Raw genomic sequence first — 15,317 nt, 5'->3', positions numbered from 1 at the left:
CCATTCCTGTGCATTGATTTCCCAGTGCTGCTAGAACAAGTTACCACAAACTTAGTAACTTAACAAATCTGGTGACTTAAAACAACACGAATTCTTTTACAGTTCTGGAGACTAGAAGTCTAAAATCAGTTTCACCCGGCTGATGTCAGAGGTATAGGCAGAGCAGGTTCCTTCTGCAGGCTCTAGGGGAAAATCTGTTTTCTTGCCTTTTCTAGCTTCTGAGGCTACCTGTATTCCTCAAATCCTAACTCCCCCTTCCCATCATTCCAGTCTCTTGATTCATTGTCACATATGCTTCCTGTGTCAAATCTCCCTCTGCCTTGTTCTTATGGGGACACCTGTGATTACATTTAGGGCTAACCCAAATAATTCAATATAATCTCCCCATCTCAGTGTCTTTAACTTCATCACATCTGCAAAGTACCTTTTGCCATATGAGGTACATTTACAGGTTCTAGGGAGTAGGACTTTGATGTCTTTAGGGGCTGTTATTTAGCTTACCACAGGCTTCCATCCGGTCCCTAAAGATTTACATTCATCCTACATGCAAAATGCATTCACTGTATTGCAGTAATCTTCCAAAATCTAAATCCCATTGGATTAACTGTGGTCCAAGATGTCATTAAATATTATAACTGAAAAGTCCCAAATCTCATCATCTAATCATCTAACTCCAGTATAGGTGAGTTTCTGGGTATGATTCATCCCAAGACAGAATTCCTCTTTATCTATGGACCTGTGAAACTAGAAAACAAGTTATGTGCTTTGGAAATACTGTGGTGGGACAGGCCTAGAATAACAATTATATACATTCCGATTCAGAAAAGGAGACAATGGGAGGAAAGAAAGGAGTCACTAGCACCAGACAATTTTTAAATTTAATCAGGCAAACTTTTAGGTTTCAAGGATTGGGAATAATCCCTGTGGCACCCAGCTCTACTCTATGGGCCAGAGGGTTGTGTATGTATTGTGTATGGCTACTTTCATGTTACAGCAACCAAATTGAGTGGTTGTGGGGTGGTCATATAGCCTGCAGAGCCTGAAATATTTACTAGATTTTTCCCTGTCAGAATGTATGCTTGTTGAGGGCAGGAATCTTTGTCTCTTTTGCTTACTAAAGTATCCTAAGTGTCTGGAGCAGTGTCTGACACCTAATAGACACTCACTGAAACGCTGAACTAAAAGAAAAACATTTAAGCAATTTAATAGAGATGAGAGGGCAAAACTTTTGACATTGCTGAAGTAGTAACCCTATTTATAGATAAATGAAACATTAAAAAAGAGAACTTTTAAAAACATAGCTACATATTAAAATAAATCTACATTTTAAAATAGCATACTGTATTCCAACAAAAATTGTAGCAGAATGACTAACACCAACATGCATCTTGGTTAACTTGTACTGTGGATAGAAATAATTTTTAAGACTTCTGGCAGAAGAAGCTAGTCATTTAAAAGTGAGAAAAACTAAGTCCGACTTCAGCCATTCATGGCAGTTTTCAGTGTCAGAAAAGAATGAGGACAGTGTCTGCAAAGTTTTAAGAAACAGAACATGTGATACAAGAATAATACAGCAAAGCGAATTGTCATTCAAGTGCGGGGATAACAAGCAGACTTCCACACTGGAAAGAATTCAGGGACCATAACACCTGTGAGCTTTTCTTGAAAAATAAAATTAAGCATTAAAGTTATGTTAATCAAAGCATTAAATCAAAAGAGTGAATTCTGTAAGAGGGGCTACAGGAAATGAATTTCCAGTGAGCATTGAATTTATTCAGTTATAGAAGTAAGGTTAAACTACTATAGAAATTATGGTTAAAGATAGAATGTAAATGTTATAATCCATGATAATACAAAAAGAATAATACTAACAAAAATTTGGAGCTACACGGAGGGCAAGTGAGAGAGGAGAAAGCTCATGTGCATTAATTTTTTTGCTTTCATAGCTTAAGTCTTTTATCTAAAGTTTTATGGCAGCAACAAAAAGAACTAGAGTGTAAATCTTCCATATTTCAGAAAGAAAACACATTCACTTAGAAAACAAAACACACTCTTACATCTGTATTGTCCAATAAGATAGCTATTAGATACATATGACTGTTATAGTGAACATTAATTGAACTTTTGTAAAATTAAAAATTCAGTTCATTAGTCACACTAGCTATATTTCAAGTGCTCATTAGCCACATGTAGCTTGTGGCTACTATATTGAATGATGTTAGAACATTCCATCATTGCATAAAGTTCTATTGGATAACACTGCCTTATAGGAAACAAAGAAAGTGTTAAAAATAGAGATGTAACACAAAACAAATGGACAGAATTAACACCAGACATTGCCTATTAAGAGAAATACAGATTAGTTTAAAAATGAAATACAACTAACTATATGCTATATATTGTGATGTATATAAAACAAGGCAAAGCAAAATTTGAATATAAAAGGAGGGGTGAAAGCATATAAGGCAAACACTACTGAAAGGAAGCTTGGGTGAAGGTGTTAATAATTAGAAAATGGAATTAAATGCAGAAAGTTTTGAATGAGACAAGAATGAGGCACTTTATCCAAAATGAGGAGAAACTGTCATGAATTATTTATTGATATATCACCAAAGTACATAAGCCAAAAATCACAAAAAAATGTAAATAGAAACAAAATAGTATCAGCCCTTGTTTTAAAAAGAAGGAAAAACCTAAGGGTATAAAGGATATAAATAATATACTTGATACAGATTAATTAATACTTATGAAAACCTTACCTTTATAATAGAAAAGTCACCTTTACAGATATTCATGGAACACTTACAAATTATTCAACATTCAACCCCTGAAAACCCATTAATTCTAGAATGTGGAAATATAGTAGAGACTTATTCTGTCATTACAATGCAATCAAACAATACATTTATTTTGAGAAGAAAATGAACAGATAGTACCCAGATATGTTAAAATGGAAAAATAAAAAGAAAGCCTCAACATTTGGGCCAGTATATAAGTAAAAATTGAAATTAAAGCATGTTTTTAAAATCTAATGATGAAAACTTGTGATTTCAACTAAAGCTATGCTCAGAGGAAAATTCATAGCCCTTGGCACTTAAATTACTGGATGAGTGTATTGTTCAGGGCTCCCCATTGCTAGCAATAGAATCTAGTTCATAGATACTCTTGGAAATCTGGAAAACCAAGCTTGCATCTGATAGAGCCAGAAAGAGTGCATCAGGGAAAAATGCCCACACTGCAAAATTTTTTAAGTGCAGGACACTTCCAAAAAAAGTCTTTTTTTTTTTTTTTTTGAGACAGGGTCTCACTCTGTTACCCAGGTTGGAGTGCAGTGGTGCCATCTCAGCTCACTGCAACCTCTGCCTCCTGGGTTCAAGCAGTCCTCCCACCTCAGCCTCCCAAGTAGCTGAGACTTCAGGCACATGCCACCACACCAGGCGAATTTTTGTATTATTTTTGGAGACGGGGTTTTGCTGTGTTTCCCAGGCTGGTCTTGCATTCCTGAGCTCAAGTGATCCTCCCTCCTTGACCTCCCAAAGTGCTGGGATTACAGATGTGAGCCACTGCACCTGGCCAAATTACTTTTCTAATTGAAAAAGAAATGAAGGACTATCAGTCAAAATTTTTTCCTCTTGGTGTGCTAATGGAGGGAGTCAGAGTTGTAGGTCATTTTGGATTATGTGAGAGGAGTTGAGGTAGTGGAGAGATTGATAGTGGTAGTATAAATGCATGGGGAATTAAAGAAGGGAGGGTAAAAGGTTAAAAACCTCTTTAAAGCATGGGCGTGGAATTTTGTAGCTCAGTTCACACTTCTGCCTGGTTTTGAAGCTCAGCAGAAAGGTCTGAAGCCATTGATAATTTTAGAAAGCCATGCCAAAGAGCGATACCTCATGAGTTAATTATTTTTGTTGATTTATTTTAAAAAGTTATGTCTAGTCTGATGGGATTTTAGGATTTGGGGATATGTCAGACTAGGACTCTTTATACCATTGTCCTTAGTTAGTTTGTTTGTTTGTTTATTTATTATTATTTTGTTTTGAGATGGAGTCTCGCCCTGTCGCCCAGGCTGGAGTGCAGTGGTGCAACCTCAGCTCACTGCAAGCTCTGCCTCCCGGGTTCACACCATTTTCCTGCCTCAGCCTCCTGAGTAGCTGGGACTACAGGCGCCCACCACCACACCTGGCTAATTTTTTGTATTTTTAGTAGAGACGGGGTTTCACCATGTTAGCCAGGATGGTCTCGATCTCCTGACCTTGTGATCCGCCTGCCTCGGCCTCCCAGAGTACTGGGATTACAGGTGTGAGCCACTGTGCCTGGCCTGTCCTTAGTTTATTTTTTATGCCAATTACCAGTATCTAAAATTATGGGGAAGGGGTTGTTTTGTTTATGTGATTATCTTTCTTCCTCCTAGAATGTAAGTTCCATGAAGGTGAAGGACTTTTTGCCTTTTACTAATTTTGCTCAATGCTTTATTCTTGAATTAGAACAGTTTTCTATGCAGTAGTCTTAGCATATATACAAAGAATATTTATATTCCATAAATATTTGTTTATGGAATATAAAATAAATATAAATATTCCTCCATAAATATTTGTTGAATGAGTAGCTGCATTAAGATAATTATGGGACAATTGGAAATTGACTAGGGGTGAATTCCACGGGAGAGATTTTTGTTGATCTTATGTTAACCAATTTGATTTTTCTTAGTCTGACTAAAGACATGACTGGAAAAGAAGATGTATACCGAGGCCCGGCCATCAGGGCTCTCTGCAGAATCACTGATGTAAGTTCTCTGTTTTACTGAGTTATCAAATGGAACACTATGTTTATCTGCGGGTGGCCATGTAGATTTCGTAGGATTTCCTAGTCTAACTTTGTGAATCTTTAGTATAAGAGAAACATAATCACCAGAAAGACTTTTGTGGCTCCAGTCTTTCTTTTTCCTTCAGATTTTTTTCCTTTAATTTATTTATGTTAGTCCATTTTCTCTCTTTATTTGCCCTCTTGAACTGTTGTAGTGAGGGTACATTGCTTGCAGCAAACAAAAACCCATTCAAATTTATCTTAAAAAGCTTTATTATAGGACACAAATCTCTCAGAATTTGAGGTGAAGCTTACAGGTAGACACCAGGGCAAGAAATTGGGCAGCTTTAAGAATTCAACAGGAGACTTTTTTTCCTTTTTCTTTTTTTGAATTGGAGCCTCACTCTTTCGCCCAGGCCAGAGTGCAGTGGCACAGTCTCGGCTCACTGCAACCTCCGCCTCCTGGGTTCAAGTGATTCTCCTGCCTCAGCCTCCTGAGTAGCTGGGATTTCAGGCACCCACCACCACACCCCACTAATTTTTTTTTTTTGTAGCAGTTTGAACAAACTGAAAACTGTATTCTTCTGTGTGAGCTGAACTCAAGTTTCAGAATAATCATCGCCATGTGGGAGGCTTTTTGTTAAAATGCAGAAGAAATCTCAAAATGCTGTATTTATATCCGCCTTCCACTGCTGCCAGTATAGTAAGCATCTCCTACACAATCAACAATAAACAGCAAATGATGCAGTTCATAGAGTATTTTGCACTTGGGAAAAAATATGTATCTGAATTGTAAAAAGAAATGCTTAGATTTTGTATGTCTTTTTTATTATTGTTAAAATACTAAGTGAAACTCCTCAGCCTGGCATCTTTTCCTCTATCTCAATAGCTTATCCCAGAGCCAGAAAAAGCCTTGAGGAGGCGATGTCTTGTGGCTTCCAGATAAAACTTACCCAAATTTTTTGGCAACTCATCCCTAATGATTTTAAAATTCGAAAAGTCTTGTCTTTTTGTCTGTCCTTAAAAGCAGTTTCAAGTATTATCTCTTAAGGGCGATCTAAGGAGTGGGGGAAATTTATTGTTCCTCCTCACCACAGTACAGTCCACAACCGCTGGCCAGCCCACAGGTGGCTCAGCACCTCCCTAGTCAGGATGTCCCAACTCTAGGAAAGTGCCAGTACTGGCGGTCAGCCAGTGTCATTCTTTGTATATACTCTTGGCCACTAAATAGTATTGTGAAATGCAGATCATTCAGCCGCTACCATCATCACTACTCCTACAGAGCACAAGAAAGCAATCTCTAATCTCTTTTATAAATGAATAGTCCTAACTTCTAGGCTCAGAGATGATAGATAAAACTTAGCTGTTGCAGTTATATAATTCCCTGACATGAAATTTTATTGGATTTAATATCTACATGATATAGCCATTTAAGAGTATAATTTGAGAAAAAAGGAAAAAATCTACCTGATCAAAAAACATGTTGGGGTGGCCTATAAGAATCTTAAACTTCCCCTTTAGCATCTATATTGAAGATGTAGATGAAATACATTCATTCCATAATTACTGAGCTCCTATTATATGCCAGGCAGTGAGCACCTGCTCATCAGCTCATTAACAATAGCCATGCTCAAGATCCACACTCCTCATGTAACTTTCTGATTATAATTGATCTTCCCAGATAGGATTTCCCCAACAGGAGTGATAATCCAGTTCACTTGGTGGCTATAAGTATAAAAGAATGCACTGGCATTCTATTATGTACATAACTTCCTATGAGTTTGATTTAATGTGACAAAACATGAATACCTTTGTGTGGAGTGACAAAATTACACTTCTAGAACTGAAAAGCCAAGGACCGTATCCATGACCTTCACACTACACCAACTTGGAGCCATCCTCTTTGACCTCTCTCATAACTGACTTCTATTCCAAGAACAAGTCTTCCTCCTTACTTCCTGGGACATTTGCTTTGGTGTCTCAAAATAATGGATAGTCAGGGACACTGGAGTTTGGATATGACTATATTAAGAAGTCTTCCAAGTGGGGTAAATGAAGATTTTCCTAGGGTATGGGAAGACTGCAAGGAATAACTAGGCAATATCCTCAAATCAGTCTGAGAAGAGTTTTAAAGGAATACATTTCCAGATCTCCAACTTCCCTATGAAATATTTTCTAAAACCAGGCTGACGCCAGGCTGATTTTTATATTTTTAGTAGAGATGGGGTTTCACCATGTTGGCCAGGCTATTTACTGTGGTGATCCATCATGTACTAGACACAGGCCCTCTTGTTCCAATATTTAAGAGAGAGAATCTGATTAGCCAGCAGTAGGCCAGTAGCTTGTATCTACCTGTGTCTGAGTCAGGTGTTTAATTTTGATCCAGTTCATTATATCTGAAGGGATGAGATCATGTAGTATGTTTGGCTGTCTCTTTCTGGGAACTCTGAGTAGGAAAGGCAGGCCAGGCATTGCCAAGCAAATTGAATAATAGCTATATACTCATGCTTGGATATGTTTTAGGTGTATGTTTTGTAACCTTCTCAAGTTGTAAAGGTTGAGCAGGACCAAATTATATATTTGGTAAATCTGGATCCTAGAAGGAGTAATAGAAATGCTGTAATATTTTTTGGTGCACTGTTGTTTTGTTGTGATTGTTTTTATTTATTTTTAGCATTAAATTGGTAGCAGCATGAGCCTTGACCATGCTAGTGCTAGCAATAAAACTCTTTTTTTCATCTGAATATTGTTCTCAGTCTTTTTACTCATCTTTATCTGCCACCATCTTCCCAGTGCTTTTTCCCAGTTAAAGTTGAAAAGAACTGTATTTCCAAAGGATTTTATATTGAGGGCTCATTATAGTAATATACTGCACATTTGGTTCTTTATGTATCTCAGATAATCAGGGATTACATTTGATTTCTAGGACTTTCTGGGATCTGTATGTAATATGTACCCTTCACATAGAGGAATCTTCATAACTTCAAAAGCAGGCTCCATCTCCATATAGGAATTTCTTTATAACTTTCCTAATGGGTTCAGCCTCTACTTCTGTATTTCTTCCAAACTGTGATTCTCCATTTTGAGACAGTTTATTTCATTGTTGAACAGTTATTCTTCTTTATATGTAATCTAAAATGTTCTTTCTTAAAGCTTCAACCTCGTTGTTTGGGTTCTGCGCTTTGGGATATTATTACTATATTATTATCCTTTCAGTACATTCTAAATATTTGCACAGAAACAAATACAGGATTGGTTTTTGAAAATTATTTTGAAGCATAAGAGTGATTTTGCGTAAAAATGTTTTTCCTTAACAATTTTTTCTTTTTGAATGTTATTAGGGAACAATGTTGCAAGCCATTGAAAGATACATGAAGCAGGCCATTGTGGATAAAGTTTCCAGTGTATCCAGTTCAGCACTGGTGTCTTCCTTGGTAAGTGAACAAGCAGCTTCCTAGTTCTTACGCATGGTACAGTTTGGAGTTGCAAAAACAAAGTATCACTAGGATTCTCTCACAAATGAAACAGTTAAAAATATGTATATACCTCTATTACTTTATCTAAGTGTGTTTTATCTAGAGCAGGGGTCCCCACCCCAGGGCTTCAGACCAGTACTGGTCTGTGGCCTGTTAGGAACTGGGCTGCACAGCAGGCAGTGAGTGGTAGGCAAGCGAGCATGATGGCCTGAGCTCCGCCTCCTGCCAGATGAGCAGCAGCATTAGATTCTCATAGGAGCTCGAACCCTATTGTGAGCTGCCCATGCAGGGATCTAGGTTGCTGGCCTCATATGAGAATCTAACTAATGCCTGATGATCTGAGGTGGAACAGTTTCATCCAAAAACTATCCCCCTGCCCACTATCCATGGGAAAATTGTCTTCCGTAAAACCAATCCCTGGTGCCAAAAAGATTGGAATTTGCTGATCTATAGGATCATTGAGCAATTAAAAACATACAATTTTCATATGTTTGAAAGGTTTTGGAAATCTAAAAGTTATGTTGTACACATAGTAAAAGAGGGGTAAGTGCGGGGTACGGGACAGGGAAGAAACCTAGGGCCCTTTTCTTTCATTTAAAATCTTCTTTGTGACCTGCCTTTATGACTTCTACTACTTTTCTGTTTGTCCTCTGCTTTTTCTGGTGCCCTTTGTCTACGTGTATCCTTCAATCCAAAGTTTCCTGTCCCACTTCTGAATTTCCTCCCAGGAAGTGGTCTTTTTTTTAGTAATATATTTTTCTTTCTGTTTTTCAGCAGAACACAGTTTGTACATTAAAACCTATCACATTGCATTTGATTAACATCACTTACATAGTGTGAATGTATAAGACATCTAAATACAAGAGTTCCTGATTCTGGAATATAATTGGCTGAGTTTTATAGCAGAGAATAATACACAAGCAGAGAAGTTGTGTACTGTCTGTCTTCCAGGGGAGTTTACCGGAAATAAAGCTTATAATGATGACGTTATTTAAGCACCTTTCTGTTGACTGTCCATCCCCATCCTGTTCTTCCTTTTTCATTACTTCCTTTTACACACCTCTCCCAGCTCACAAACATATACTCACCTTTGTAACAGGTGTGGGAGAAAATACTTCTCGTTTATCAGTTGCCCCAGGAGTAGAGACACAAAATAGACTTATAAGAGCTACATAGTTTTCTTCCTCTTGGGAAATGTCTGTTAGTGATTTTCCAAGAAAACTAACTCATGTTTCTAAGCTTCCAGTGACATGCATTATTTATTCTCATTTTTTTTTTCTGTATTTAGCACATGATGAAGATAAGCTATGATGTGGTTAAGCGCTGGATCAATGAAGCCCAAGAAGCTGCATCAAGTGATAATATTATGGTCCAGGTACTGTCATTGAATCACATTAGCTTATATCTCAGGATCAGCATTCTTTAAACCTGTATTGTAGGGGCAGTGTATTGATTCCCTAGATAAACATTAACAAAAGGCAAAGTAAGCAGCTACTAATATATATTCTGAAGTAGGAGTCTCACTAATTATGATTAATGCCATTTGAATACTGCCCTTCAAGTGTTTCGTAGAAGCTCAATGACCCTGTGTAGGGATATTTGGGAAAGATTATGGATTGAGATGCTCATTTCAGTCCTTTATTTGAAAAATAATTTGTGTAAAAAGATATTCAATTCCAAATTCTGAGGCCTTGATTATAGATGTTAAAAAAATCATAAGGAGCAGCTTTTACTTCATGAAACTTTGAAACCATTTTGTCAAACAGAGCTTCTTTTCATATTTATCAGGTTATTCTTTATTAAGAGGAACAAGATTAAATTCTTAACTGGAAATTGTATATAAAGTACCCCATTTTGTTTGAGAGGGTGTTTAGGCCCTCTTGATGTTTATAACTATTATGGTAGCACATTTAGTTATTAGGAGACAAGAGTAGCCATTTTTCCCTTGGGAAACACTCTCGTTCTAGTGACTCTGATCATGTGTTTTTATACAAAGTGTCAAGATAATGACATTCTTGCAGCGTGCTTTAGATTAATCCTTTAATTACTAAGGTGGCCACACATGATGTAAAGCCACTCGTAGAGAGAGATAGCACCAGTAAAGCCCTGGGCCTGAGCACGTGTGTACTGAGGATGTGTGAGCCAGTGTTGAGCCTGCTAGAGCCATCTTCAGATTGTATGTCACCTCCTTTATACCTGCCAGTCTGAATTGACAACTTCTGGGGGGTAAATTAGAAACTCTTAATTTTTTAGTCTTGCCTGTGTTTAGTTCAGTGTGAAAAAGATATTTATGTACATGTGACCTAGGTATTTGAAAGAAATCTTTAATCTAGTTCCATGTGATTCTATTTTTGTGTAAACATTTTGATGTCTTTCTAATCCATGTGCTGCCTTCTTTTTCGTTTTCTTTAGTACCATGCATTGGGGGTCCTGTATCACCTTAGAAAGAATGATCGACTTGCTGTTTCCAAAATGTTGAATAAGTTTACTAAATCTGGTCTCAAGTCACAGTTTGCTTACTGCATGCTGATCCGAATTGCCAGTCGTTTACTGAAAGAAACTGAGGATGGGTAAGTGTCTTCACCTAAACCTGGGTTATTTTCCATTTGCAATGTTAATATACCTTAGAGTTTATTTCCTTTATGAATTTTTTTTGGGCAGTGCTGACTTTACAGATAAGTTTGACGTTTTTCAGTTTTTTAAAAAAATTATGTAATTTCAAGTCGCACTTTTTGTTTTTACCTTAATGTATACTCTTGTGTATGTACTTAATTATTAATAGCATGTTAACAAATGATATTGAACAAAAAATATATGCATTGATCATAAGATATATAGATAATTAAATATGAACGTTGGAAGGGACATTAAGAATTATCCTATCTATCCCTTTTATTTTTATAAAAGAGAATGTTGAAGTACTGCATTTAGTGATTTGCCCAAGATCATTCTACAAGTCTGAGGCACATATGTTACCAAAAAAACTTTGAAGGCTAGGGAAGGGCAGGAAAGAGAGATCTCTTGAGGTATAGTAAGCTGGGGATGGATCTAGAGAGCAAAGAAGACCCCTTCCCCAGCCTGAAAGGCTTATGGCTGAACTCCAAAGATTTCTTATGTGGCCTGGGAAACTGAGTTGTAACACAGAGAAAGATCACTAGAATCTGCCACTACTACTAATGTCCCACTGAAAAGGGAAGCCTGATTTGTTCCTCAGGTCATTTGTCAATAGCAGATAACTGAATTTAATTAAAGCTGCAGCAAAGTCCTGACCCAGATCAACTATTAGCTGCTAAACATGAAAAAGGACCTGCACTTTTCTAATAATAAGTATTATTTACATCAGTCTCTACTGCACCTTTATAAGTAGTATCTAGCAAACAATCAAAAAACACGAAGAGGCAGGGACATGTAACCCATAAACAAGAGGAAAAAAAGCAGTCGGTAGAAGCTGATTTACAGATGACCCAAATACAGAAATTAGGAGGCAGTGACTTTAGAAATTACTAGGCGGTGACTTTTAAACAACTTTTGTAAAGTGAACACCAAAGGAGTTTTGTAAAATGAACTTTTGTAACTTTTGTAAGTTGTATCTTTTCGATAGAGTGGAAAAGATGGACAAAATGTGTAAATGGGTAAGGAATTTAATAGATAAATAGAAACTAGAAAAAAAAATCTTGAACCAAAAACTACAATATCAAAAATAAAAATTTATTTGAAGTACTTAATAGCAGATTGGACACAGTGGAAAAAAGAGTAGAGAACTTAAAGACAAATCAATAGAAACTGTCCAAACTGAAGCATAGGGAGAAAAATAAGAAAAGAAAATAAAAGAACAGAACATCTGAAGCCTAGGGAATATATCAAAAAGTCTAATACTTGTGTAATAAGTCTCAGAAGGAAAGGAAACAGAATGGAGCAGAATAAATCTTTGAAGAGATAATGGATGTATTAGTCCATTTTCATGCTGCTGATAAAGACATACCTGAGACTGGGCAGTTTACAGAAGGAAGAAGTGTAATGGACTTACAGTTCCACGTGGCTGGGGAAGCCTAACAATCATGGTGGAAGGCAAGGAGGAACAAGTCACATCTTACATGGATGGCAGCAGGCAAAGAGAGAGAGCGCTTGTGCAGGGAAACTCCCATTTTTAAAACCATCAGATCTTATGAGACTTACTATCATGAGAACAGCACGGGAAAGACTTGCCCCCATGATTCAGTTACTTCCCACTGGGTCTCTCCCATAACACGTGGAAATTCAAGATGAGATTTGGGTGGGGACACAGCCAACCCTTATCAATGGATAAGAATTTTCCAAAATGAATGAAAGGGGCTGGGTGCAGTGGCTCACAGCTGTAATCCTAGCACTTTGGGAGGCTGAGGCAGGTGGATCGCTTGAGCTCAGGAGTTCAAGACAAGCCTGGGCAACATGGTGAAACCCCATCTCTACCAGAAGAAAATACAAAAATTAGCCAGGCATGGTGACACAGGCCTGTGGTCCCAGCTACTCAGGAGGCTGAGGTGGGAGGATCAGTTGAGCCTGGGAGGCTGGGAGGCGGAGGTTACAGTGACCTGAGATGACACCACTGCACCCCAGCCTGGATGACAGAGTGAGACCCCCATCTCAAAAAATAACAACAAACCCAAAATGAATCCAGGATGGCCAGTGACACTCAAGTAGGATAAATAAAAGCCACACCTAATCATAACGTAGTCAAATATATAACAAGTAAAAAGTTGAAAACCAAAAGAGAAAGAATGAAAGAAAAGCTCGAAAGTCGCTTTTTTAAAAAAGGCATATTAGATTTATTAGATTCAGGGAAACAAAACTAAAAATGATTGACTTTTCAGAAAAATAGATACCAGAGGATAATGGACATCTTAAAATTGTTGAAACAAATAACTGTCAATCTAAAGTTCTATACTCTAAAAGTATTCTTCCAAATGAAGGTGAAATTAAAACATTTTCAACCAGGAGAAAACAAAAACCTGAAAAGATTTGTGTCCGTATATCTGCATCATGAAAGATGCTAAAAGAAATTTTTCCAGCTAAAAAGAAATGACAGTAGATGGATGCCTGGATCTTCAGGAGGAATGAAGAACAAGAAAAAGGGTAAATATGTAGGTAAATTAAAAGATAAATATGTAGGTAAATTATAAATATATACAGTTTTTACTAAAACCAGTAGCAAATTGTGGGCTTGTATATATGTAGAAGTGAAATATATGAAAACAGTAGTATAAGGGGCATGAAGGAGAAAAATGGACATTTGTAAAGTTTTTGTATCATTCATGTAGTAGTATATTATTTGATGATACACTATGATAAGGATGAATATTGTAATCTCTTGAGGATGAATATTGTAACTAACAAAAAATCTTTGTAAAACATATGGATCTTAAATGTCAACAGGGAAGGTAAAATGGAATATTTAAAAATATTCAGTTGAGCTTTCTCCTTCCAATAATGGTGTAGCTTGGCCAGCTTAATCCTCCTGCAAATAATGATTGTCATTAGTACAAAGATACTCGTTCCCCAAACTTCTGGACAGAGTGGTCAAAACAGTTTGAGGTTGGAAGAGTAACTGAAAACTTAGAGTAGAAATCCTGGAAAGGAGGGAGCCATAAAAGGAATGAATCTCAAAATGAATTTTAAACTCTGCAAAAATCACTGGCTGACCACTGAACTACATATATACAGGAGAATACTCTAGGAGACCTGCCAGAAGCAGTAGTTGTAAGATGAAAGAACTGAATGAGGAATCCAGCTGCAACTCACTATGGAGGAAATAAAGTTTGGAGTTTGATCCTAGCCAAGCTTCTTGCTAAAGAAATTCCATAAGTTCTAGAGTCTTTACAGTATATCATTACAATGTTTAATAGATGATAAAAGTTATCAGTACAAAGAATTTAGAAAATGTAACTAGTGGCCAAGAGAAAAAGCAGTCAATAGAAACTGACCCTGATGTGATCTAGACATTGGAATTAGGAGACAAAAAGTTTGAAGCATCTATTATAAATTTGTCCATGACTTACTTACTTACTTACTTACTTACTTACTTTATTTATTTATTTATTTATTTATTTATTTATTTCAGACAGAGTCTCTCACTCTGTCACGAAGCATGGAGTGCAGTGGCGTGATCCTGGCTCACTGCAACCTCTGCCTTCCACATTGAAACAATCCTCTCATCTCAGCCTCCCAAGTAGCTAGGACTACAGGGATGCACCACCACACCTGGCTAATTTTTGTACTTTTTGTAGACATGGGGTTTTGCTATGTTGCCCAGGCTGGTCTCAAACTCCTGAGCTCAAGCAATCCATCTGCTTCAGCCTCCCAAAGTGCTGGTATTATAGGTGTGCACCACTGCACCCAGCCTTGTCCATGACTTTAACGGAAAATAGTTATCATGATTGAAGAGGGGAAATGGAAACTACAAAAAGTGCCAAGTACAAATTCTGGAGCTTAAAAGTACTCTGTCAGGATTCAACCAGAGAAATAGAACCTGGAGGATATAAATATGTAGAGATTTATTTCTTATGTAATTTGGGGACTAGCTAAGCAAATCTAAAATTCATAGGACAGGCTGTCAGAAAGGGAAGATTGCAGGGAGTCTGGAACTCAGGGGCCCAGGCTGAAGTTGCTCTCCATAGGTGAAATTTATCATTTCACATTTTACTGTAAACAGCAAGATAAAACTGGGTCATATCTTCATTTTTGGAATTTTCTTTAAGTAAATATCCAACTTCATCGTTTACAAGTTCTGCTTCACAAATAACTACAGGGCACAGTTTCACTAAGCTGTCTGCCAATACATAATAACAAGGATCTACCTTACTCACATTTACATTAACATGTTTTTCACTTCCTTCTGAGCCCTCACTACAGCATCTTTTAAGTACAGATTTCTGTAGGCAGTTCATAAGCCCTGACCAGCAGTGTCCTTAAAAACCAGATTTCTTTCTTTTCTTTTCTTTTCTTTCTCTCTCTCTTTTCTTTTTCTTTCTTTTCCTTCCTTCCTTCCTTCCTTCCTTCCTT

General features: G+C 37.1%; 1 protein-coding gene across 1 annotated transcript in view; it reads left to right on the top strand.

The window, feature by feature from the left end:
* Positions 1 to 15,317, top strand: part of COPG2 (coatomer protein complex, subunit gamma 2) — a 179,305-nt gene that overhangs the window by 52,577 nt on the left and 111,411 nt on the right. The window contains exons 5-8 of the mRNA XM_011939614.1: positions 4,708 to 4,783; positions 8,145 to 8,237; positions 9,568 to 9,654; positions 10,692 to 10,849. Of these exons, the coding sequence (XP_011795004.1) occupies positions 4,708 to 4,783; positions 8,145 to 8,237; positions 9,568 to 9,654; positions 10,692 to 10,849 (414 nt within the window). The remainder of the gene's footprint in view (positions 1 to 4,707; positions 4,784 to 8,144; positions 8,238 to 9,567; positions 9,655 to 10,691; positions 10,850 to 15,317) is intronic.

This window comes from Colobus angolensis, unplaced genomic scaffold (genome assembly GCF_000951035.1).
Source record: "Colobus angolensis palliatus isolate OR3802 unplaced genomic scaffold, Cang.pa_1.0 Scaffold182, whole genome shotgun sequence".
Taxonomy (NCBI): Eukaryota; Metazoa; Chordata; class Mammalia; order Primates; family Cercopithecidae; genus Colobus; species Colobus angolensis.
Note: the sequence above shows the minus strand (reverse complement) of the source record. Positions and strands in the feature narration are given on the sequence as shown.